Source organism: Trichosurus vulpecula, chromosome 7 (genome assembly GCF_011100635.1).
Source record: "Trichosurus vulpecula isolate mTriVul1 chromosome 7, mTriVul1.pri, whole genome shotgun sequence".
NCBI lineage: Eukaryota > Metazoa > Chordata > Mammalia > Diprotodontia > Phalangeridae > Trichosurus > Trichosurus vulpecula.
Genome location: NC_050579.1, coordinates 189,856,314 through 189,882,284, shown reverse-complemented (window position 1 = coordinate 189,882,284; position 25,971 = coordinate 189,856,314). Strand labels below are relative to the sequence as shown.

General features: G+C 36.4%; 1 protein-coding gene across 1 annotated transcript in view; it reads right to left on the bottom strand.

The window, feature by feature from the left end:
• The window catches only part of CEP162 (centrosomal protein 162), a 122,722-nt gene that overhangs the window by 8,007 nt on the left and 88,744 nt on the right, over window positions 1–25,971 (bottom strand). Inside the window, exons 20-25 of the mRNA XM_036768893.1 lie at window positions 21,642–21,805; window positions 17,090–17,194; window positions 7,888–8,106; window positions 4,733–5,391; window positions 4,089–4,230; window positions 2,791–2,889 (exon numbers count right to left, since the gene is read on the bottom strand). Of these exons, the coding sequence (XP_036624788.1) occupies window positions 2,791–2,889; window positions 4,089–4,230; window positions 4,733–5,391; window positions 7,888–8,106; window positions 17,090–17,194; window positions 21,642–21,805 (1,388 nt within the window). The remainder of the gene's footprint in view (window positions 1–2,790; window positions 2,890–4,088; window positions 4,231–4,732; window positions 5,392–7,887; window positions 8,107–17,089; window positions 17,195–21,641; window positions 21,806–25,971) is intronic.

Genomic DNA, 25,971 nt, shown 5'->3' with positions numbered 1-25,971 from the left:
GATTTATAGTTCTATAACTGGTAGTTTCTTTTAGTTTCTTCACTAGCAGAACACTTTTTATATCCATTCTCTTGCTTCTTAAATTCAGCCAAGTTCAGATTATAGGTACTCTGAAAAGTTAAATTTTTTTCTCATTAATATTAAAGGTCATTATGAAAACTATTCTTGGAAGAGGAAAAATGACAAAAATATTTGCAAAACTGTTTACATGCTGAAGAAAACTTTAAAAAGTCTTAAGAAATGCAAGAACATGATCTGGCCATAAAACAGAAAGTGACATGGCTCCATGAGCTGAAAGATGGAAAAACAATAGGATACCTTGCAAAATTAAAAAAAAATAAATCTCAAAAATCATTAAAAGACAAAATCAAGTAACAATGACGATCATGTTTTGAGCAACTTGGAGTCACAAAATTTCTATTTTTGATCGTGACTGCTACATAATTGATTATAATCATAAAAGTAACACATAAAAGAATATAATTCTCAGAGTAGCACTATATAAAACTCTAGAGGAGGGGGAGGAAGGAAGTTCATTACCAGAGGATAAGATATTTCTTCTAGAAACCAAAGGCTATTTTGACATTAGTTTTGAGAGCTGTAATTACAAAACCCTTGGAGAGAGACTATAGTCCCTTATATACAGTTCTGCTGTGTTATGTGCTGGAGTAGACGCATGTGGGTTGAAGTTATTATTTTATACATTTAAAATATGTTCTTTCAGGTTAGGGTAGAAATAGACAAATATAAATACATGGTGAGTCAAAGATTTGACATGATCTCATAAATAATGAAGAATTACATCAAAAAACAGCTGCAATACTCTTTGAAACATTAAACAAAAGCAATAAAGAGGCCCTGACATATGAAAGGGAATTGTTGACTCCCTACCATTCACTGGAGCTGCTTTCACTAAGGTTGCCGATGATCTTTTAACTGGTAGATCCAAAGGCCCTTTCTTAAGACTTCAACCCCTGAACTCTTCCTGGGGCTTCTGCCACAGTTTCCCCTTCCTTCCTCTTCATTCCACCTTCTCAGCAGGTTCTCTCTTTCCTTGTCTGAACCTTCTTCTCAGTTTCTTTTGCTGGAACATTCTTCTTTTCTCAATCACTAAGTGTTTGTGTAAACTGCAGCTCTATACTGGACCTTCTTTTCTTCTTGTATTGTGGCAATTTCACCTTGTTCACTATTTTGTTCATTTGAACTTCTGTTCACTTCTTTTTAATGAGATTGGCTAAAGATTTACCAATTTTATTAGTCTTTTCATAGGAACAGTGTTTAGTTATATTGATCACTTCTACAGTTTTTAGTTTCCAATTTGTTTATTCTCCTATAATCTTACAAATTTCCTCTTTTGTGATTATTTTAGGTTTATTTACTTGTCGGCTTTCTAATTTTTTAAATGCACATTCAGATCATTGTGTCCACAAAGGGGAGAAATTAATCTCTTTAATCTATTCTGGCTAAACCGTTTTTGAAATACTGTGTTCAGTTCTGGGTACTACATTTTATAAAGTTACACTGACAATTTAGAGAACATCCAGAGAGTATAAATTGTTGCTGTTATTCAAAGAGGACAAATGACATCACCAGTGATATGTTGATTTGTGTGTGAACTGGATTTAAGTGAGGCAGAGCTGCACAGAGCTGCACAAAGTCATCAGCCTCACTCTTCCACAGTCATTGAAGTCCAATGGCAAGACAAAAGTCAAGACAACCAATGATGGTCTGGGATGCAGGGGGTGACCTTGGCATCTTTGACATCTGACCAAGCTCTAAGCACTCCACAGCACCTGCTTCAGCTGCCTTCATGGTCGTTGAACTGTTCTCATCTGCCTATGGGAAGTGTAAACAGGATAGGGAGGGATCTCAAGATCATGCTAAATGAAGATCAGTAGAGAGAACTGAGGATGAACAACAGGGACCTGAACAAGAGACCTGGGTTGAAGATGATGGACAGGACATGATAACTGTCCACCTATTTTAAGGACTGTTGTGTGGAAAAAGATGAGACTTGTTCTGCTTGGCCTTATAGGGCAGAACTGGGAAAAATTGGTAGAAGTTCCAGAGAGGCAGATTTTTAGCTCAAAACATGCAAAACTTTCAAATAATCATAGCTACCAAAAAAGTGAAATGTGTCTTCCCTCTCACTGGAGATAATCAAATGAAAGCTAGAATACATAGAAGGAACTACTATATCGGTAGGTATGGATGGGCTCTTCCAGTCCATCCTTCCTTCTATTCCTGAGATCCTGGGATTTTATGATTTAAATACATGTGCTTTATGATTTCATTTTATAATACCTATGCACATTCCTAAATGAACTGTCATTCAAATGGATTCCACCTACCAATGGCAATTTACAAAGATATACATAGTGAGTCATTAAGGAAGATGATACATCTACCTTCTAAACTGTGTTTTGAAACTTCCCTAAGTACTTTGCCTTTTTACTTGGTAATGGGAAAAATAAATCATAAGCCATAAAAATAATTCTTTTAGTTCTTAAAAATCTTATATTTTAATGAACTATGACATACTTTCTGCCACTGTTAAGCATTTGCAATTGGGAAAAAAATTAAGTTTATTATCTATCTTATACAGGAATACTCTTGTTCATCCAATCATTAACATTTTGAGTGTAGATTGGGAAAAGAATACTAGACTTCAGTTCACAAATGAACAAATTGCTGAGACATATGTGACATGTGGTTGGATGACATGGAAACGGATTTGACAGACACTGCAAAAACAACAGAAAATCACTGTACATCTTTTCCATCTCTTACCTCTTTTTGAAGGATTTCCTCTCGAACTTGAGAAACTGCTAAGAATTCTTTACTTCCTTGCAGCTCACTAACTTGTGTCTGGAGATGTTTTATAAGGACCTATGGAAATGTGCCAAACATGTTACATTTAAAAAGCCTCACTTCTGAACAGCTATTTGAAAAAATACAAGAATATTATTTCATAAGCATTCTGATTACTACTTATACTATATTACTGCTAATTTGAGGAGTCAAAATTAAAATATACAATTCTCTTGTGAAGGATGCTGAATAAACTGACTGAAAAGGGATATCCCTTTCCTTACATCCAGCACTTTAAAATACAGTACACTTTAAGTACAATTTGGAGAATTTAAATACAATTTTGAAAACATTTCGTTTCTAGTAGTCTTTTGAAGGTCTCAAAACTCTTATTACTCTAATGGACTCTGATTGATGCTAGGCATTTTGAAATAGCAGATGTCTAAATCTAAGCATAAGCTGAATTATTTATTATTGTTAGTTACAAAGCAATATGAATCTTCTTGCTTTGATTCTCTTGAAGTGAAAGTTAAAACACAGTTAAGTTTTACTCAGATGCGACTTTTAAAACTTGTTAATGCACATAAGCCATCGAGTATGACACACTGGATATTTAGTATAGCATATATCAGCTGGCATAAGAGGCAACACCATAGAGCTACATTGTCACAGGCTTATAAGTTGTCAGCATGTTAAATCATGATTACTAGAAAAAAAGGTAATAGAGTCAGACCAATGACTAAATGATTTTGATCCAAAAGAAAAGATGACCTCGCATTTAAGAGTTTAACCAACATCCTAAGCCCAGTAGTCAAAACCACACCTGCCATGAATTCCCTATATATGTATAGCAAAAGCCACTTAAGGAAAACTTGGGGATAAATCTGCACAAAACTACAGTATTGGTCCAAATTTAGATTATCCCATAAAAATAACATGTCTTTGAAAGAAAAAAATGACAGTTACAATAAAAATAAAGTTTGTTGTTAAAATGAATGAAATCAAAAAAATGAAAAATAACAATCACTTAAGCCTGATTTTCTTTTGGAAAAAAGTTCAGACTATATTGGGACCAATACAATTTTTGCAGAGTTCATTTAAAAAAAAATAGAAAAGTTAAAATTGGAGCATTACCTTTCACAGAAACCCAATAATTTTCCATTCCTATTCCACAGGCCAAACAGATTTTTCAATACTTCAAAAATTAAATAGTGCCCTGTAAGGAGCCACTAAAAAGTCAGACTTGGTAAAGTAAAAACAGAAGTATTTTGGTGTACCTCTTGTGTTGAGATTTTCCGATTTAGCTCAGCTACCTTGGAAGAAGAATTTTCTATAGCATGTTGGCAAAGAAGTTTTTCTACTTCCCTCTGGTGAGAGGCTCTGAGGGCAGCAATGTGTTCTGCTGCATCTTCTTTGGTTCTAGAAAGATGAGAAAAGAAGGCTTGAGCATAATTGCTTCTCTAGCTTCTACCAACACTGAATCAACAAAGAACTACTTCAAGGAACCTCATATTATGGAAGGGAGTACCTTTCTGTCTGAATATGAAGCAAAATTCCTAACCTTTTTGATAAAATATACCTAAATCTCTTGAATGGATTCTGAGAACAATTAAAATTTTATCTTTAATAAGAGTGGCTAGTGTTGTATTTCTAAGTATTTCTATATATCACTTTAAAGTTTGCTAAGAGCTATACACATGCAATCTCATTTGATCTCCACAACAGCCATTTTAGTGATCTTTTTATTTACATCAGCCTTCTTCACACTTATTTTTTAACAATACAGTAAACTGTTAACTTATTTATGGTGAGGGCATCTTCAGTTCTTTGATCACTAAAAGGTCTCAGATTCTCTAACTTATTTCTAGTCTTCTGATAGCATTCTAACTTAGGGTTTTACTAAGTTCACTTAACCGCTTACCTTTTCACAGTACTTTCAGAATGGGCTAGTGCTGCTTCAGACTTTGCCCTCTGCTCATTCATTTCAGAAGTCAGTCGTTCCAGGTCATTTTTTAATCTGGAGTTTTCTTGTAAAACTTCTGATATGTGGGAATCTGCAAAGGCATGTGGTTCATACAGTTTGCTATCCAAGGTTTCTGGGAAGGACTCAGCATTCCTTTTACTAGAGACCAAAAGATCCTTCTTCACCTTTTTGGCAGATCTTTCCTCATTTCCAGGTTTGTCAGCCGAGTTCTGATTGAACAACATCAGTCGTCTCTCTTTTTGAAGTTTCTCTATAGTTTTTGTAAGATCTTGTATTTCTCTTCCTTTTGCAGCCAGTTCCTGATTAAGTCTTACTAATCTGGCTTTTGTGTGAGCCTGTTCCACTTGGAATTCTAAAGACTGGAAATCCTTATCATCTCTTTCATTCTTCTTGAGTTCTAACTGGGTATTTTGATTTTTAAGACTTTCTATTTCAGCTTCCAGGGTTTTTACAGTGACTCGATGGGCCTCTTTCATGTCACAAAGTTCTTGCTCCAGGGCCTTCATACTGGCTGAGTTTTCGTGTTTCTTTTGCTCATTTGTTAATTTACTGGCAAGATGCCGTTCAAGTTCCATCACTTGTTGTTCATATTGAATCTGGAAAAAATGAACATAATGTCCAAGAGCTTCTCTAAGTTCATTAAAGTACTTAATAGAATGCTATAGTCTGTTCATTCAGAATAAAAACAAAAAAATTCTCCCTATGAGAAAATGCATTGTGACCTCATTTACTCATTCATCTACCTATTATCTAATATGCACATAATACCCAGATCAAATAAGTCTTGCTCAGGACCCTCAGAGGTAGCAAACAGTTAAATAAATTAATACTTAACAGTATACTGTACTCTGAATACCTGTTGCATAATTGTGAGTTTCATAATTGCTGATGGGCTGCTTTCTAAATTGTTCTTTCAAGTTTCTTCAAACTAGATTATAAATTCCTTAAAGCGAGTGATTAATTTATCTCTCTGAGCATCATACATAGTAAAGAACTTTGTGCGCAATACAGGCTGAATAAATAACTATCTCATTAGGAAGTAGTCTCTGAGGGAATCTGGTCACTAGTTCTGTTATAGAAATTGGGATATCTCATAAGAGGGAGGAAGGTCAGCTTGGATAGAAAAGAGATAACTTGAATAGGTTAGTCAGGGAATTCCAAATATGCTTCATACTTTAGAAATTAAATCCTTTATGTTGCCCTTATTCATTAGACATCTTTATTTATCCCTCACTTCCCAATGCATTTCTACTTGAGAAATTTGTAGTTTTTACTGTTCTCCTTCGTTGAACAAACACTAAGTGTCTTCTAAATTCAAGTCAGCTAGGTGGTGTGGCAGATAAGGGCTCTGGGCCTGGAGTCAGGAAGACTCATCTTCATGAGTTCAAATCTGGTTCCCAGAGACTTACTAGCTATTCGATCCTGGGCAATTCACTTAATCATGTCTGCCTCAGTTTTCTCATCTGTCAAATGAGCTGGAGAAGGAAATGGCAAACCACTCCAGTATCTTTGCCAAGAAAACCCTAAATGGAGTCATGAAGAGTCACATATGACTCAAACAACTCAACAACAACAAAATTCAAGGCATTATATGAGGGACCACAGTGATTTGGGGGGGGTGGTCTAGGGAGAAAATGGTTCCTTAAGCCTTTTTCTATACCCATTTTATTGTCTCTCTCCTTTAAACAATCCTCTAGAGTTTGGTGAAAAATAGAGGAAAGCAAATCATGCCTGTCGAAGGCATATCCCCCTATCTGTCCCCTGCCTTCAGGGGAAAATCATAAGCATTTTAAATTACAGAAATTTCAGATACAATTCTCCTGCCTTTGGAATCGTGCTACTCTAGGGAACAGATGACAATTTATTCTTCTTTCAAAAAGATAGTACTTATAAACATTGCCCTGTTAGAGCTCTATTGATGAAAAGAAAATATATTGTAAGAGAGCCTAATGGCCTAATATTAAGATGCCACTGCCACACATGTTTCTCACTAGTGGCTGCCAGAAGCTATCCACAGGTGAAGCTCATTCAGAAGATGAGGATAGGATTAAACCCCAATCAGTACGCTCTAAAAGGATGCTGACATAAATTCCTGGGATAAACATGTCGATTTTGAAATGAACCCCTCTGTATAAACTCAAACTTGTTTGGACACTTAGTTTCTTGAATTCTTACCTGTACCGATAGGCCAAGTGTTCTTGTTTATACTCTTGCATTCCAATGTTGCCACAACGCTCCCCTAAACTTCTGCACCTTGGTCGTGCCTTCTGACTGTGGTCTGACTCACTGGTTAACTTAACCTCCTGTTCAGTGTTGAGGATAGTGACTTCTGTTGCCATGAATGATCTGCTCTTTCACTGCCTGAGACATAACTGTGGCATATCATTCCATCCAGAGCAGGCCAGCCTGCCGTGAGGGACTCTTGGGCACAGCCCCTGGCTACCCTGCCTGGATGTGGGGCCAGGACGAACAGATGCGGGCAAAGAGCTAAGGGCAAGGCTGACAACTTCAACAAGAGTCAGGTAACGTGTTTAGGTAATAAGAGGAAGTACTAGCCAAAATAAATGTTAGGAGTTTCTCTTTGTCTTCATTATCTATTCTGGGGCTGTCCAACCTTAGGTTATCTTAGGGTTGCACCCAGAATAAAAAATACAGTACACTAATAGAAAGTGGGGGAACGTGTGTCATCAATACGACAGGCGAAGGCGCGAAACGCAAAAGCAAACACAAAACAACAAAGCAACAACACAACAGTATAAAGGCACATGCATACTGACTAGTCTGCATCATATAGACAGAACGCATCCCACAGATTGACTGAAAATTCCGTGCAATATGTTCCATCTGTAATACTGCTTAAAAACAGCAAAGGAAATTAACATCAATGAGATTATTTATTAGTGATGGAATTAAAAAATCTAATACACATTCCATGCGAATTATTATTTTATTTTTTCACTCATGAAAATTAAAACCCAGAGGTGGGCCACATAAAATCGCACTGCGGGCTGCATGCGGCCATGGGCCATATTTTGGACAGCCGTGATCTATGCCATCCTATTGTCCTTTTATCAGAAATAACATATTCTTACCTTTATTTTTTGAAATTGCTGTTCCATAGTACGAAGACTTCTTTTTGCTTCTTCATCTTTACCCTCAAGCTCAGCTTCTAATTTCTTTATGCGTTTTTCCATAAATTCAACTGTATTTTTAGGTGAAATATTGGTATCATCTGCCACTGAGGCAGCCAATATTAAAGCAGGTATAGAATTAGGATACCTTCTTTTTATAATTCCTTCCATTTCTTTAACCTATTAAAATATGATTGGAAACGTGGACATTAACAAGTATAGCAAATTACTTAATATATAACCTTATATAGCCTGGACTATATATCCATCAAATCTGTTTTTACAAAACTGCTACAGTTAATGCTTGTATCACACTCCCAAACTGTATCAAACACAAAGTACAGACAGTTCTGGCTTTACATATGTGGACTGTTCTGCAGACCTCTACATAAATTAATTTTTATGTAATGAGAATTTGCTGTGGTCTTGGGAAAGGGAGGGAGTGAATTGGGAAGGGGGCTGGCACACAGCTCAAGACCAAGTATAGGATGGGGACAGAGAAGCAAGAGCAGGAGGAGGAACACAGCGGGGGGGGGGGGGGGCTGGAACTGAGAGGAAGAAGACATGGGGCAGTGGTTGGGAGTGAAAGGGGGCAGACACATGGGGGCCAGATACAGAGACAGAGAGGAGTGGACAGATGACATGAGGGGGCTGGGGATAGACATGGTACCTGAAGAGGACAGATAGATGACAGATGTGTGAAAGGGTGGCTGGAGCGGGGCAAAGGTGACCTCTCTCAACACTGGAGGTCTCAAGTCAAGCCCCAAATCTGGCTGTGGGGGCAGCCTCTCCCCACCCCCATCCCTTCTCTGGCTTTCACTTGGAGTTTTTTGGGGGGTTTGGGGGGTAGAGGAGGCCATGGAATGCCAAGCCAAGGGGCAGGAACTGAGAGAGAGAGAGTGAGCAAGCATAGGTGCTGTACAGTAAAGTTAACGTGGATGACTTTTTGGAATGTGGATTTCAGAATTCTTTACATAAAGTTAAATATGCATAATGTGAATTTATGTAAAATAAGAACTGTCTGTAGTATAGTATAGTATAGTTTGCACTTGCCTTGTTTTCCTCAGAGATGATTTAAGAACCCCAGCAGATCAGACCCTAAATTATTCAAGTGCCAAAGGGAGTGAGTAAGGTAGTGGGAAAAGTGTGGAATTTGAAATCAGAAGATGAGTTCAAATCCTGACTCTGCCATTTATTTCTTGTGTGACTTTGGTCAAGTAATTTCAATTTTGTGGGCCTTGGTTTCAACTTTATACCATTTTTATGTTTTACATTTTACTCAATGACACCTTTATATTACAGATGAGGAAGCAAGGCCCAGAAAGATAACAGTACTTGCCCAGAGTAAGAATTTATTTTAAAATGGGAAGTTTTTTCTTAAATGTCTAAAATGGCAAGCATGGTGCTATTTGCATCTAAGTAATTTACTTTTTATTGAAAAGATGGAGAAAATGCCACTAATTAGAAAATTTCATTTTCATGTACATCAAAATAGCACCACTTGAACTTTTGGCTAAGAAAAAAATGTACTTTCCCCCATAAATAAATTTGTTGTGATCTTCACTCCAGTAAAAGTGTTTAATAATGACTACATTATTATATAACTTGATAACCATAAAAATACAGGTCAATTTTAGGTTAATTACAATGTGTCTCTGCAGAAAAAATCAACAAGATAAGAAATACATGTATCATATAAGATGATATAAGAAAATGAGTGCAATTTTTGAAAGAAATAATGAAAGACAAAATATTCTGCAAAATGAGAAATTCAATCAGAGTTGTATATTTTATATTACTAAAATATATTAAATATAGTTATAGCTTGCTATTTTCAATTTTCATTTTATTAGATAAATTTTAATTAACACAACTATGGTTATTAATTTTTTTCTACTTAAATATAAAGTGTTACAACTGAGTATAAGGTTCTTCAATTCTTATTTTGTCTAACATTCTGGTTTGACTTGATATAGCGCCAGTAAAATAAACTCAGAGCACTGAAACCCTCCATAAAATCTGCCTTTGATACCTTATCATGGCCTGGTGGAGAACATAGGTTTGCAAAGGCCAGACCAGTGGAATACAAGTTCTGAAAAGTTCTATGATGCTGGAAAAACTTCAAGTACAATTCTAATGACAGCTGATATATTTTCTTTCTCAGGGCCAGCCAAGCTAAGCAGGGGGAACCTTATCGCTGTATAATTGAACACCTAGTGATGAATTCTTTGGCCATAGGAACCCATGAAATGAAGGAAAATATAAAATAGCTTTCAATTCTATGGAGCCCTCTTGTACTTCTGTAGTGATAAGACTGGTGGAAGAGGAGTCAGAGGGCACTAACAATTACACAGTTGTAGCCCATCTATGAACATTAATTCCTAGAACTCTAATGGGTATAAGGTGGAACCACAGGGCTGTTTTAATTAACATTTTTCTTATTTTTAGTAATTTGGAACATTTTTTAAGTAAGGCTGTGGATAGCTTGCTTTTCTTCTTTGACAACTGACTATTCTTACCCTTTGACAAATCATATATGAATGTAATGGAATATTAATGTCATAAGAAATAACAAAAACGATGGTTTCAGAGACCTGGGAAGACTTGTATGAACTGATGCAGAGTGAAGCTGGTAGAACTAGGGGAACAGTTTATGTAAGATCACCATCTGAAAAGAAAACAACTTTGAAAAACTTAAGAATGCTAATTAATGCAATGACCTACAATGATTCCAGAAGATGGAAGACAAAGCACACTACCCCATCTCCTGACAAAGAAGTGATAAGAATTAAATTGGAGAATGAGACAAATATTTTTGGATAGAGGATTTCTTTTGCTTAACTATTTATATTTGTTATAAAGAGATAGAAATTAATTTTTTTGAACATTTGTTAGAATACAGATGTAAATCTACCTGGTCCTGGGTTTTTTCATTTGGGAGTTCCTTTTGTTCAGTTTTTGTTGTTGGGTACTTGAATTCTTTATTTCTTGTTCTGTTAATCTGTTTTATATTTTTGCAAATGTTCATTTTGATTATTACTTCTGGGGCATATAATTGGGCAAAACAGTTTCTAATAACTTCCACTACATTTGAGGTTACTTTTTTCATTTTTTTCATATTAGTAATTTAGCTAGTGCTTTCTCTCTTTTATTAGTTTTTTAAACAACTCTTTGTTTTATTCAATGTTTTTTTTCTTTTAAATTATGGCTTTCTCTTTGATTTTCAGAAGTCATATTTTTCTGTTTGGTTGAGTTTTTTTGACTTGTTACTTTTCTAATTTTTTAGCTGTATTCTCAATTGGTTGAGTTGTTCTTTCTCTTTTTTGCTGATGAAAATATTGAGTTAATTTTTCTGTAATGACCATTTTGGCTGAATCCCAAAAGTTTGGGTATGCTACCTCTGTTGCTAATTTCTTTTGTGAAATTGTCTGTTGTTGCTATTATTTGGTTTTTGATCCACCAACCTTTTAGGATAAAATTACTCAGTTTTCACTTAAGTTTGAATCCTCTCTTCAAATGTCTCTCATTTATTGTAACAAGTTACTATATGGTCAGTAAGGGAGTATTTAATATTTCTGCTTTTCTGTATTTGTTTCTAGAGTTTTAATGCCTTAGTGTATGGTTAATTTTTTTGTAAAAGTGCTGTATACAGTTGAGAAATATGCATACTCTATTCTATTCCCTTTTAATTTTTCTAAAGTCCTGTTTAGGTCCTTAACTTCTTTATTGTTTATCTTTTTATTAGGTTTGTTAATCAATATATATGTATTGTTGTTCTTCAGTCATTTCAGTGATGTCCAATTCTTTGTGACTCCATTTGGGGTTTTCTTGGCAAAGACACTGGAGTGGTTTGCCATTTCCTTCTCCAGCTCATTTTACAGATGAGGAAACTGAGGCAAACAGAATTAAGTGACTTGCCTAGGGTTACACAGCTACTAAGTGTCTGAGGCTGGACTTGAGTTGAGGAAGATGAGTTTTCCTGAATCCAGGCCCAGCACTCTATCTGCTGTGCCACCTAGCTGCAAGTATCTACTATGTGTCAGACACTGTATTAGGGATATAAATAGGAAAAATAAGCCAATATCTCCTAGCAAGGAGCTTACATTCTTTATTTCTTTTTTAAAGAATTTTTATTTTATTTTTTATTTTATTTATTATTTATTTTATTTTATTAAATGTATGCAAAACAATTTTAACATTCATTTTTTATAATTTTTGAGTTCCAAATTGCCTTTTTCCTTCCCTTCTCCCCTATCTGAGAAGGTAAGCACTTTAACAGAGTTTATACATGTACAGTCACGCAAAACATTTCCATATTAGCCATGTTGCAAAAGAGAACACAGATTTTTTAAAAAAGGGAAAAAACCCAAGAAAAGTAAAGTAAAGTATGCTTGATCTGCAGTCAGACTCCATCAGTTCTTTCTCTGGAGGTGGATAGCATTTTTCATCATAGGATTTTCAGTATTATCTTGGATCATTGTATCACTGGAAATAGCTAATCATAGGTGGATCACTATACGGTATTGTTATTACTATATACAAAGATTTCCTGTAATTTGCATCTGTTCCTATAAGTCTTCCCAGGTTTTTCTGAAACTGTCCTGCTCATCATTTCTTATAGCACGATAGTATTCCATTACAATCTTACGCCACTTGTTCAGCTGTTCCCTACTTGATAAGAATCCCTTCAATTTCCAATTATTTTCCACCACAAAAAGAGCTACTATAATTGTTTTTGTACATATAAGAGCTTTTTCTTTTCCTCTGATCTCTTTGGGATACAGACTTAGTAGTGATATTGCTGGGTCAAAAGGTATGTACAATTTTATAGTCCTTTGGGCATAGTTCCAAATTACTTTCGAGAATGTATGGATCAGTTCATAACTCCATCAACAATGAATTAGTGCCCCAACTTTTCCAACTCCAACATTTATCATTTTCCTTTTCTGTCATATTAGCTAATCTGATAGGTGTGAGGTGGTATCTCAGACTTGTTTTAATTTGCATTTGTCTAATGAATAGTGTTTTTAGAGCAATTTTCATATGCCTATAGATAGCTATGATTTCTTCTTCTGGAAAGTGCCTGTTTATATAATTTGGCTATTTGTCAATTGGTAATGATTCATATTCTTATAAATTTGACTTAGTTCTTTATATATTTGAGAAATGAAGCCTTTATTAGAGAAGCTGTTATAAAAATTTCCCCCCAGTTTCCTAATTTTCTACTAATCTTGCCTACATTTGTTTTATTTGTGCAAAATTCTTTTCATTGAATGTAATCGAAACTATCCATTTTATATCCTGTAATGTTCTCTATCTCTTATTTTGTCATAAATCCTTCCCTTATCCAAAGATCTGACAAGTACATTTTTCCATGCTTCCCTAATTTGCTTATAAGGACTTTACATTCTGATGAGTAATAAATACGAAGTGATTAAATGCAAATCAGTTAAATATACTGTAGTTTGGGAGGGAAGGCACTAGCAGTTCAGATGATTAGGAAGGGATTCATGGTGCTTGAGCAATGTCTTGAAGAAAGAGGGAATGTGGTGGTGAGGAGGCAGAACAATGTAGAAATGGGATCTGGGGCAGCTAGGTGGCACAGTGAATGGCCCTGGAGTCAGGAGGACCCGTGTTCAAATCCGGTTTCAGATACTTGCCACTTACTAGCTGTGTGACCTTGCGCAAGTCACTTAACCCCAACTGACTTACCTTCCTCTCTCCAAAAAAAAAAAAATATGGGATCTCTCCAGTTTAAAAGCCTGGAGATGGGAGATGGAGTGTTGTGTATGAGGAACAGAGAGAAGGTCTACTTAACTATATCACAGAGTGCAGGAGACGGAGTAAATAAATTATTTATAATAAGTAATGCTGATTTAACTCTGTGTAAAAGTGTTTAAAATATGTTTCTTATAAATAACATTTTTTGTTGGATTTTGCTTTCTAATTCATTCTGCTACCTTCCTGTGCTTTACTATGAATTGTGTTTTCCTTCATTATCATCTCACATTTTTTTTCTAGTTCTTTCTACTCCTTTCTTTACAGAGAATAAGTGGATGGAGAAATGGAAGGAATACGATCAACATTAGAAATCTATAATTGAATTAATCTGTTCCTACTCTTCTGTTCCAGCTCTCTTTACTCTTATTCTTATACTTCCTTTCACTTTTAAGTTTCCTCTTCAGGATTAACCTCTCCCAAAGATGAAATTTCTTTTGCTTGTTACTATTTACTTCATGACTCTACTGTCCCTCCTTTACACACTTTCCCCCCTTTCCTATGACCACTTCTATCTCTTTAAGTTAATGTATTTCTACACCAAATTCAGTTTTTATATGTGTTCAACTCTCACTTATCTAGTTTAGATAAAAGTGAGGCTACAATATGCCTGCTTTCATTATCCTTTCCTTCATACATATGAAGTTCTTGCCATGCATACCATTTATGCAAAACAGTTAAGTTCCTCCCCCTTTTTTTCCATTTCTTCCACAGTGTATTCCTTTTTCCTTTCCTTTTCTTTCCACTCTTAAAATCTATGAAACAGAACAAAACTATACACAGGTCCTATATTTATCTCTTGAAGACATTAGGATTCTAAAGGGATATTTGTATCTTCTATTAGAATATAACTACTTTGTCATCATTTATCCCTTTTCAGTTGTTCAAATGCCTGTGCATTTCGATGTTTCTGCTCTGTTCAAGGCTTTTCATCAGGAATGCTTGAAAGTCCTTTTATATTAAAAGCACATTTGACTCTTGTAGATTATACTTAGTTTTGAAAGGTACGTTATTCTTGGTTTTAAGTTTTCATTTTTTGCTTTTTGGATTACTTTATTCAAATTTTTCTTTTCCTTTATAGTAGCTGCTGCTATCTTCTGTGATTTTGACTGTGGTTCCTTAGTCCTTAAACTCTTTCTTTCTGGATGCCTTTAGTATCATTTCTTTGACCTAGAAGCTCTGGATTTGGGCTATGACATTCTTGGGTTCTAATAGATCTGGGCAGAAGTTTGTTTTTTAATGATTTACTGTAATATGATGTCTAGGTTTTTGTTTTGGTCATGTTTTTCTTGGCATCTGATGATTCTTAAATTATCTCTCCTTGCTCTGTTTTCTTGGTCCATTTTTTGGATAGGCAATACTTTACATGTTCTTCTAACCTCTTAGTCTTTTGGCTCTGTCCTAATATGCCTTGGTATCTCACAGAATCATTGTGCTTTATTTGCTCCGTTTTAATTTTCAGAGTCCACTACCTGGGTAAGGTTTCCCATCTTCTGTTCTAAGTCATTTATTATTCTTCCACTTTTTTAAGAGATCTAATTTCATTAAAAAAATTTCTTGCCTCAAGCCATTCTTTTCTTTGAGATTTTGCTTATAATTGTGTTATATTCAATTCTTCTGGGTTTACCTCTTATGCTTTCCTTAAGCTGCTATATTTCTTCAATGATTTGAGTGTTTTCTTCTCTTCACTGATATTCGCATCATTGTGTCTTTTTAAATCTTTAATTTTTATAGAACTTTAATTTCAAACATACCTCTCTGTTCTCCCTTAAACATTCTTAAAAAGCAGTTCAGAAAAATTAATCAACACATTAACTGTGTCTAACAGTATATTCCACACATTCTCCTATCAATTAATCAACCGACAATCATTTATTAAACACCTACTATGTGAGAGGTACTATGTTATGTGCTGGGAATACAAATTAAAAAAAAATTAACCCCAATTTTCAATGAATTTACATTCTAGTGGGGGAGACAAATACTTATATAAGGTATCCCAAAAGTTGTGGTTCAGTTTATAACAATAAGTAGCTACTAAAGCTTAAAATTGTACTAAGGCTTTTAGGGCACCCTGTTTATGTATATGCAGAAATAATATAAAGATAATAAAGGTAAACAGATATGAAGTAGTAAAATATCAAATAGTTTGGGAAAGATGATATAAGAAACTGGTGGTGGTCAGGAAGGGCTTCATGTAGATGGTGCTTGAGCTGAATCTTGAAGGAATAAAGTTAGTCTTTGCAGTAGAGGTTAGGAGAGAGTACATTCTAGGCATGGGAGTTGTCCAGGACAAAGGCATGTAGATGGGAGATGGAGTCTGATACGTAATAGAGAGGAAAAGGAAGAGGGAAAGGGATGAGGGGTGGATGATAAAATTGGGGGGGGGAGTTAGTGAGGGGAAAGGCAATCACAGATGACAAGGGAGGGTTGGTATTGAAAGCTATCCACTAAGTCAATTTTGGTTATTATAATTTAAAATACAGCATTCTATTTCTTTTTTGTTGCATTTAAATGAATGTAGATATTGTGTATATTGACATCTTGGTTCTGCTTACTTCATCTGTCATTCATTCATATAGGTCTTTCTATATGAGCTCTTCATTATTAGTTACTTCTTATGGTACAGCAATGATCCTTTATATTCACATCCCCCAATTTGTTTTCAGTGATTCCACATATAGAACCTATTTTCTTTTCAATTATTTTGTTATTACAAAGTGGTGCCATGCATACTTTGGTGTACATGAAAACTTTCTATCTTTCACCTGCTTGGCATATACACCTTACAGTGGAATATCCAGGTCAAAGAGTATGGATTCTCTAGTCACCATTTTTTAAAAGAATAAATCTAAACCACTTTCTAAAACAGGTAGACCAATTTGCAGCTCAACCCACAGTTTATTAGTTTATCTGTCTTAAAATAGTTCACCCAATATCCGGTATTGAATATTTCTATCTTTTGCCATCTTTGCTAATTTGCTAGGTGTGAGGTGAAACCTCAGAGGTTTTTAAAAATTTGCATTTCTCTTATTATTATCAATTTGGAACCAACTTTATGTGGTTGCTAATAGTATGCAATTCTACTTCTGAGAACTATTTGTTTATATTCATTAACCATTTACCTACTGGAGAATTCCTCTTGGTTTTTATTTCTGTGTTTCTTCCCTATATATACTACTTTATTAATGTTTTCTCAAATTCTATATCACAAATATTTTTAACCTTGTAGAGAGCAACATTAAAATATACAAATAAGAACTACAGATCTAAAGTAACATTATTAGTGTTTTCCAAAGGAAAATAAAATTATTTCACCTCAGAGAGGGAGAAAATACATTGATTACAAAATATTTTTAATATGAAATTAAGTCTAACAACATACCTGTCGTTCAAGATCCTGAATTTTTTTAGCATCAACTGCTCTGTCTTTCTGACGTAACTTCTGTTGTACAGACTGATTCCCAGCTTCTGTTTTAAGTTTCTCAACCTGTTCAACCACAAGAAAAAAGCATATTAAAAGGCCACTTAATATGTAAAATGAGCATGTGGTATGTGGCCCATGGAAGAAGAGGATTTCAGTTGGTTTCAATGGGTGAAGAGTCCTGGGAATAGCCTGCTTTATTTTTCCTCTGCTGGTGGTAAATAGTCTAGTTGGCAATTTAATTCAACAAACATTTATGTGTCTACTATGTGCAAGGCACTATGGTAGGCCCTGAAAATTCAACGATGAAACTGGACATAAGGGCTTTTAATGTAATAAGGGAAATGAGATATGTACACACAGATAACTGCATCACATAGCTGACAGTAAAAGAGGTCCATCAAAGTGCCATGAGAAATTCAAGAGGGGAGAGATCATCTCCAGCTGAGAGACTGGGGATCTTGGTAAAAAAAGCTGGAACTTGTTTTCAGGATTGAAGAGAGGGAAGGATTTAATCTAGTCATACTTGGGAGGAAAGAGTTTGCTTCAAGTCAAGCATACAAACAAAGGCAAGGAGATGAAAGAGGATACAATGAGGGGCAGAGCCAATATGGCAGCTGAAAAGCAGGGACTTGTGTGAGCTCCCCCGCCCACCGGCCCCGGTCCCTCCAAACACTTATAAAAAATGGCTCTGAACAAATTCTAGAACTGCAGAACCCACAAAATAGCAGAGGGAAGCAGGGCTCCAGCCCAGGACAGCCTGGATGGTTGTAGGGTAAGGTCTATCACACGGAACTGGGAGCAGAGCCCAGTGTAAGCCACGCCCAGACCAACCAGATCAGGAGCCGGGCGGTACAGGCCCTAGCACCCTGAATCAGTGAGCTGTGGCAGTCACCAGACTTCTCAGTCCACAAACACCAAAGACAACAGAGAAGGTTAGTGGGAAAAGCTGCTGGGACAGAGTGAAAGGAGTTGATGGTCAGGCCCTGGGGGCAGTGGAGGTGGTACAGCTCTGAGGCTGCTTCCAGAGCTACAGCTGCAGTTGCTTCTGGCCCCAGGCCCACCTGGTGGGAGGAATTAAGTGGTGGATCTGAGCAGGAGTGCAGAGCCAGCTTAAGATCTGAGTCAGGTCCAGGTTGGTGGTTCTTGGGAGAGGTGTAGCACTGGTGTGGCAGAGCTTGCTGTGTAGAAATAGCTCTGAAAACAACAGCATAGCCCCTCAAGCTTGGGACAAAGTACTCTATACTCTACAAGCAGTCATACCGCGACGAAAAACTCAAGAGTCAAGTAAGTTGGCTGGGAACATGGCCAGGCAGTGAAAACAGACTCAGATTCAGACTCAGACTTTGGAATCCTTCTCTGGTGACAAAGAAGACCAAAACATACAGCCAAAAGAAGTCAACAAAGTCAAAGAGCCTACATCAAAAGCCTCCAAGAAAAACATGAACTGGTCTCAGGCCATGGAAGAGCTCAAAAAGGATTTGGAAAAGCAAGTTAGAGAAGTAGAGGAAAAACTGGGAAGAGAAATGAGAATACTGCAAGAAAACCACGAAAAATAAGTCAATGACTTGCTAAAGGAGACCCAAAAAAGTAGTGAAGAAAATAACACCTTAAAAAATAAACTAACTCAAATGGCAATAGAGCTCCAAAAAGCCAGTGAGGAGAAGAATGCCTTGAAAGGCAGAATTAGCCAAATGGAAAAGGAGGTCCAAAAGACCACTAAAGAAAATACTACCTTAAAAATTAGATTGGAGCAAGTGGAAGCTAGTGACTTTATGAGAAATCATTAAACAGAACCAAAGGAATGAAAAAAATGGAAGACAATGTGAAATATCTCATTGGAAAAACTACTGACCTGGAAAATAGATCCAGGAGAGATAATTTAAAAATTATTGGACTACCTGAAAGCCATGATCAAAAAAAGAGCCTAGATATCATCTTTCAAGAAATTATCAAGGAGAACTGCCCTGATATTCTAGAGCCAGAGGGTAAAATAGAAGTTGAAAGAATCTACTGATCGCCTCCTGAAAAAGATCCCCAAAAGAAAATTCCTAGGAATATTGTCACCAAATTCCAGAGCTCCCAGATCAAGGAGAAAATACTGCAAGCAGCCAGAAAGAAACAATTTGAGTATTGGGGAAACACAATCAGGACCAGATCCTTCTACATTAAGGGATCAAAGGGCTTGGAATATGATATTCCAGAGGTCAATGGAGCTAGGATTAAAACTAAGAATCACCTACCCAGCAAAACTGAGTATCATGCTCCAAGGCAAAATATGGACTTTCAATAAAATTGAGGACTTTCAAGCTTTCTCAGTGAAAAGACCAGAGCCGAATAGAAAATTTGCCTTTCAAACACAAGAATCAAGAGAAGCATGAAAAGGTAAACAAGAAAGAGAAATCATAAGGGACTTACTAAAGTTGAACTGTTTTGTTTACATTCCTACGTGGAAAGACGATGTGTATAATTCATGAGACTTCAGTATTAGGATAACTGAAGGGAATATAAATACATACATACATACATACATACACACACACACACACACACACACACACACACACACACACACAGAAGGCACAGGGTGAGCCAAATATGAAGGGATGATACTTAAAAATATAGAATCAAATTAAGGGATGAGAGAGGAATATATTGAGAGAGGGAGAAAGGGAGAGATAGAATGGGGTAAATTATCTCACATAAGAGTGGCAAGAAAAAGCAGTTTTGTAGGAAGGGAAGAGTAGGCAGGTAAGGGGGAATGAGTGAATCTTGCTCTCATCGGATTTGACCTGAGGATGGAATAACATACACACTCAATTGGGTATCTTACCCCACAGGAAAGAAGGAGGAAGGAGATAAAAAAGGGGGGACGATAGAAGGGAGGGCAGATAGGGGGAGGAGGGAATCAAAAACAAACACTTTTGAAAAGGGACAGGGTCAAGGGAGAAAATTGAATAAAGGGGGATAGGATAGGAAGGAGCAAAATATAGTCAGTCTTTCACAACATGAGTATTGTGGAAGGGTTTTACATAATGATACGCATGTGGCCTATGTTGAATTGTTTGCCTTCTTAGGGAGGGTGGGTGGGGAGGGACGAGGGGATAGAATTTGGAACTCAAAGTTTTAAAAGCAGATGTTCAAAAAAAAAGTTTTTGCATGCAACTAGGAAATAAGATATACAGGGAATGGGGCATAGAAATGTATCTTGCCCTACAAGAAAGTAAGGGAAAAGGGGATGGGGGCGAGTGGGGTGACAGAAGGGAGGGTTGACTGGGGAATGGGGCAACCAGAATATATGCCATCTTGGAGTGTGGGGGAGGGTAGAAATAGGGAGAAAATTTGTAATTCAAACTCTTGTGAAAATCAATGCTGAAAACTAAAAATATTAAATAAATTAAATAAACAAATTTTAAAAAAAAGGAAGAGGACAGAATGAGAATGGAGGAAAAGTAGTCAGGTTTGACTAGAATGAAGAATCCAAGTAGAGTTCTGAGGAATAAAGATTTGTGGGGGTTTGTCAAAGCCAGTGAATGAAAGATCATGAATGCCCAGGCTTAGAGCAACATATTTTAAGTGGTAAACAACAAAGAATCACTAAAGATTTTTAAGGAGTAAGTGATCATAATGGTGCATTAAGCTAAATAGGAAGCAGCATGAAAGATAGGATTTAGGAGCAGAGAAAGTGGAAGTAGGAATCTAAGTTAGGAGACTATTACAATAGTCTTGGTGAAAGTGATGAGAGATCAAATTATAGTGGTAATAGTGAAAGTGGAAAAAAGTACATAGGGTTTTAAGCTATGGTGGAATAGGAATCAACAGAAGCTGACATTGGATGGATACTGGGGACAGGGTGAAGAATAATTAAAGAAGACAGCTGTTGAGTCTGGGTGGCTAGAAGGATGAGCATGCCATCCATAAAAATGGAGATGTTAAGAGAAAGGGTTAGTTGTGGAATAAAAGATGACAAATTCAATTTTGAATATGTAGACATATTCAGTGGGATATCCTTGGGGCCATCTACCAGACTCCAGGAAATATGAGACTTAAGTTGTATGGTGAAGTTGAGAAGATTCTGGAGGCACAGGGAGGGGGAGGAGAAAGAACAGAAGAAAGGAGAGAAAAGAGGAGAGGAGAGAAAGGAAAAGAGCTGTCAGAGAGGCATTTTGGAAAAGTTCCTTTCTCATCTTTCCTGCACATCCCCCTGCCCTTAGCTCTTATATTAGAACAACTGAATATTAGTGCTTTATTCTGCAAAAGCCAGCATTAGTACAACTAAGACTCATGCTCTTCAACAATCTGTGCTTCACTTGAGTTAGGAATCCAAAGATTTGAGATAAACATAAAAATCTTGTTCAAACCTAGCAATGACCTACAATCTTTGATTATATCCAGAGATCAAAAACTATTTCTAAAATTAAGGAGTCAAAATATTTCTAAAACTATATGTAAATGCTGAGAAAATGGTTTATCAGAATGGCTACAGAAGCAAACTCTGAATCATAACTATTACCTGGAGTTTAAGTTTCTCAATTTCCTCATTTGCCTCTCTAAGTCGAATAGCATCTTTATCCAGAAGTTCCTGATTTTCTGCATACCACTGTAATCTCTTCTGCAAACGACTGATTTCTTGTTTGTGAGTTTCTTCCAAGAGCTTTATCTCATGCGATTTCTCACCTACAAAATAAAATGCCTCTAAATGCACTGAAATCTTTCAAAATACAAAAACAGAATCAAAGAATCTTACAAGTGGGAGGGAACCTCAGAGATCATATGGGCCTTTCTAAACAGCAATCTCTCTATAGCAAGGGTCCTTTATTTCTTGAATTCCCAGGAAATTATTTATTTTGACTGACATTTATTATTTTTTCCTCTCATGTTCCCTCCCCTTAAACAATAATAAAGCCATAAACCTTCATAAAAACATGAAGTTCAATAAAACAAATTCTATATACCTATAATCTATGCTATTAGGGAGGCTGAAGTTGGCACGACTGTACTTGGGAGTTCTAAACTACAAGAGGGCTAAAGGCAATCAGGCATCCACATTAAGTCTGGACCTTTTTCACAGAGTAATGTTTTTAAATGCATAAAATAAAAATAAAAAGCATTACAAAGGACACCAATTATATTGAAATATATCAAAATATTTTTTAAAAAAAGGAGTTCACAGACACCAGGTTAAGAGCACCTCCTTACCAATATCTCTGAGAAGTGATCATTCAGTTTCTGCTTATAGATTTTCAAGGATGGAGGATACCATTGTGTTTGGAGGGATGGCTCTAATTGTTAAGAACTTTTCCTTTCATTGATCCTAAACCTGCCTGTCTGCTACTTCTACCCATTGTTTCTTTTTTAAAAATTTTAAATATTTTATTTTCCAATTGCATGTAAAAACAATTTTTAACATTTGTTTTTAAAAATTTTAAGTTCCAAATACTCTCCTTCCTTCCTTCCCCTATCCCATCCAAGATGGCAAACAATTTGATATAGGTTATAAAGGTGTAGTCATGAAAAATATACTTCCATATTAGACATGTTGTGAAAGAAAACACAGATTAAAAAAATCCATGGAAAACATAAAGAAAGTTAAAAAATGGTGTGCTTTGATCTACATTCAAACTCTATTGCTTCTTTCTCTGGTGGTGAATAGCATTTCTTCATCATACTACCCATAGTTTCTAATACAATCTTCTGAGGCCAAGCAGAAAATCCTAATACCTTCTTTTATGTAATAAATGGTCCTTTAAATACTTAAGGTGTCCCCCTTAAAGTGTTCTCTTCTTCAGGATAATCATTATCAATTTATGACACAGTAGCAAGTGTCTCAAGTTCTCCCTTCATGATCCTGGCAACTTTCCTCTAAATTTACTCCAGCTTGTCAATATACATCTTTTTCTGCACACCCAGTAAAATTCCAGGAGACTGAGGAGGAGTGGTCAGACAGGCAGAATATGAACCAGGAAAGAGTAATGTCACAAAAGCGTTAAGACAAGGGTGGAAGAGGAGATAGCGGTGGAAGGCATCTGAGAGTGAGTTCTTGACAAATGGCCTCTTTTTTTCCAGTGAAATATTAGGTAAGGTTTCCAGCTGTGAAGAAGGGGGAAGGAGATGGTAGAGACCTATGACAGGTTTGAGGAGGGATGAAAAGGACTGCAAAAGCTACTGTGGTACATGCATAGAGGGTCCAGCTAAAATCACATAAGATAAATTTGCAGTAGACTTAGCACAGTTTTATGATTTTCTTCAGCTATGCTCATGAATAGGAGAAAAAGCAACAATGGTGGAAATGATCCAAGGCTGAGCTTTGGCAGGGGAAGACTGGCAACAGGATAAGTGTGCAAGGGAATCAAGAGAACAGGGCAGCGTAGAGCTGAACTGGTTCACCAAAGAGTCAAGATGGAGACGGGAGGAGAGTGTAGACAATCGTGGCTTGGGAAAGAACTTAAGGGAGGAGGACTGGAGGTTTCAATGAGGATAAAGAATAGCATTTGGGATTGCAAGGTAGTGGGAGAGGTGGGATGACAATAAGTCTTGATCAGCAGAGTTCATGAACATGGAAATGGAACACTTGTGCATAATAGAAAGATTAAGGGTATGACCATCTCTATGTGTAACTGCAGTGGTCTAGAGAAGTACATGTTATGAAAAAGGAATAAGTTGAGGAAGTGGGAAGTAAGGATGTTTGAGGGGGTCTGACAGGATCACTAACTTGAATAGATGTGATGATGATAATGAATGATAGTGAAGAGGCTCAACAATAATTCAACTATTATTTTTCTTTGGTTTGGTTTTCTGACTAGTATGACTTGGAGACTGGGAAGGATAGAATAAAAATTGTGACTAGAAATCCTTGCTAAGAGAAGTTAATTGCCAGTAGATTAGCTAAGGTTTAGGGATGAATTCTTTAGCCATGATAACCCATGGAATAAGGAAAAATACAAGATGGCCTTCAGTCCCATGTGACTATCCCCTGTTTATGTGTTGATGGAGGTAAAACAGTAGAAAGAGTGGGGGGGGGCATGGCAAAGGGCACTTAAACAATTTTAAGACAGTTTTGTGAAATTCTTGTCTAAGCTGGTGATCTCTATTCTTGAGATAATTAAAACCAAAAGAGAAAAGGAAGAGGTAGTTAAAACAAATGATTGCTCATAGGTTCTTCTTGGAAATGCAAATAAAGGATATGAAAGGATTTATTTTATCCTGGGTCCCAATGGCAACAAGACACATTATTTTGTGGAATTAATAGTCATGTGGTATTGCAGTACTCATGGAAAGCATTTTCAAAAAGACTCACATGAGGGTAATTGCAGCTTATATGCCAAAATCTCTTACAGAAGATGAAGAGATGGAGAAATTCTGAAAGGAATTTAAAAGATCCTTCAAGCAATCAATGTTATACTTCTATGCTAAGCTATTTCAAAAGAAAGACAGAAGTGGTGAGAGAGCAAAAAATATGCAGGGAAACCTAGTTCAGAAATAAGAAATGAGTGAAGCCAAAGCATACAGGTATTTCCAGAAGACAATGAGAAGATACTGGTCATGGGGAACAACAGACACTTACAAAAATCAAACCAATTACGTTCTAACAGACAGGCAACAACTGATTAGCTACAGGAGAGTCATTCCTGAATCAGCTCTCTGTATAACCAAGAGCAAGAACAGTTTAGAGCAAACACTCACTTGGGAACTTTAATGGAGATAGATGGCAGAAGATGATGAGCACTGCTACCTCACTAAAGAAAGCAAAAGGAAAAACAAACTTGGTGAGAGATCCTATTATGCCAGATTACTTAGGCATATTTCACAATGAAACTAGAGCAGAGAAAATGAAAAGATGAAAAATGGAAAGGTTTATTCAAGATTTCTATAACTAGCTCTTTTCTCACATCAATGACTTCAGAAGAGTTACCACTTTTGGACTGAAACATCATGTTCACCTCTATGCTTCCTAAGGAGGTAGGAAAGTCACCAGAGCTAACAAAGATGGGAAGAATTGGAAGGACAGAGCAAGTATCCACCACATAGGAAGCCTGTACTAGAAGTGACATGATTTTGTGGAGGCTAAGAGTTCCACTGTCATGACATCTGAAAGAGGGACAGATTCTAAGTGCTTGGGGAGAGAAAATTCACAGGGTTTATTATTACTTTTTTTTGAAAGTCAGCTGACAAAATATCAATATATGCTGGCCTAAATTATTGTTTTCTTTTTCAACTTTACAAAATCTTTGCAAATATAATTTGCAGACATATTGAAGATATGTTTGCTCAAACTATGAGAAAGGCTCTCACAAACAATACATTTAGCCATATAAATGACTGGAAGGCATAGAAAACATAAGATTGTACTGTGATTATAGTTTTTTGACTATTAAAAAATTCATTTGACTCAATAAAGCAAAACATCACCTTAATGACTCTTCTCTAACAAGGTATATCTCCTGTATATGCCAATCATTCAGCAAGTATTAGTTAAGTTCCTACTGTATACCAGGTCTTGATCTAATGCTATCCTAGGCTGCAGGGAGGGAAGTGATGATCTGGCTAGAAACTGAGTATTAGTCACATCACAAACTAGAACATTTGGTTAAAGGACACTGACAAGCTAGATTACATTCGAGGGGACTGGAGACCTTAACATGGGAGGACTAACAGGAGAAGTGGGGATGCTGGGCCTGTAAAAAAAAGGCTTAGGGAATTATAATAACAGTTAAAAAATATCTGAAGGGGGACAGCTAGGTGGCGCAGTGAGTAGAGCACCGGTCCTGGAGTCAGGAGGACCTGAGTCCAAATCCGACCTCAGAGACCTGACACACGCACTAGCTGTGTGACCTTGGGCAAGT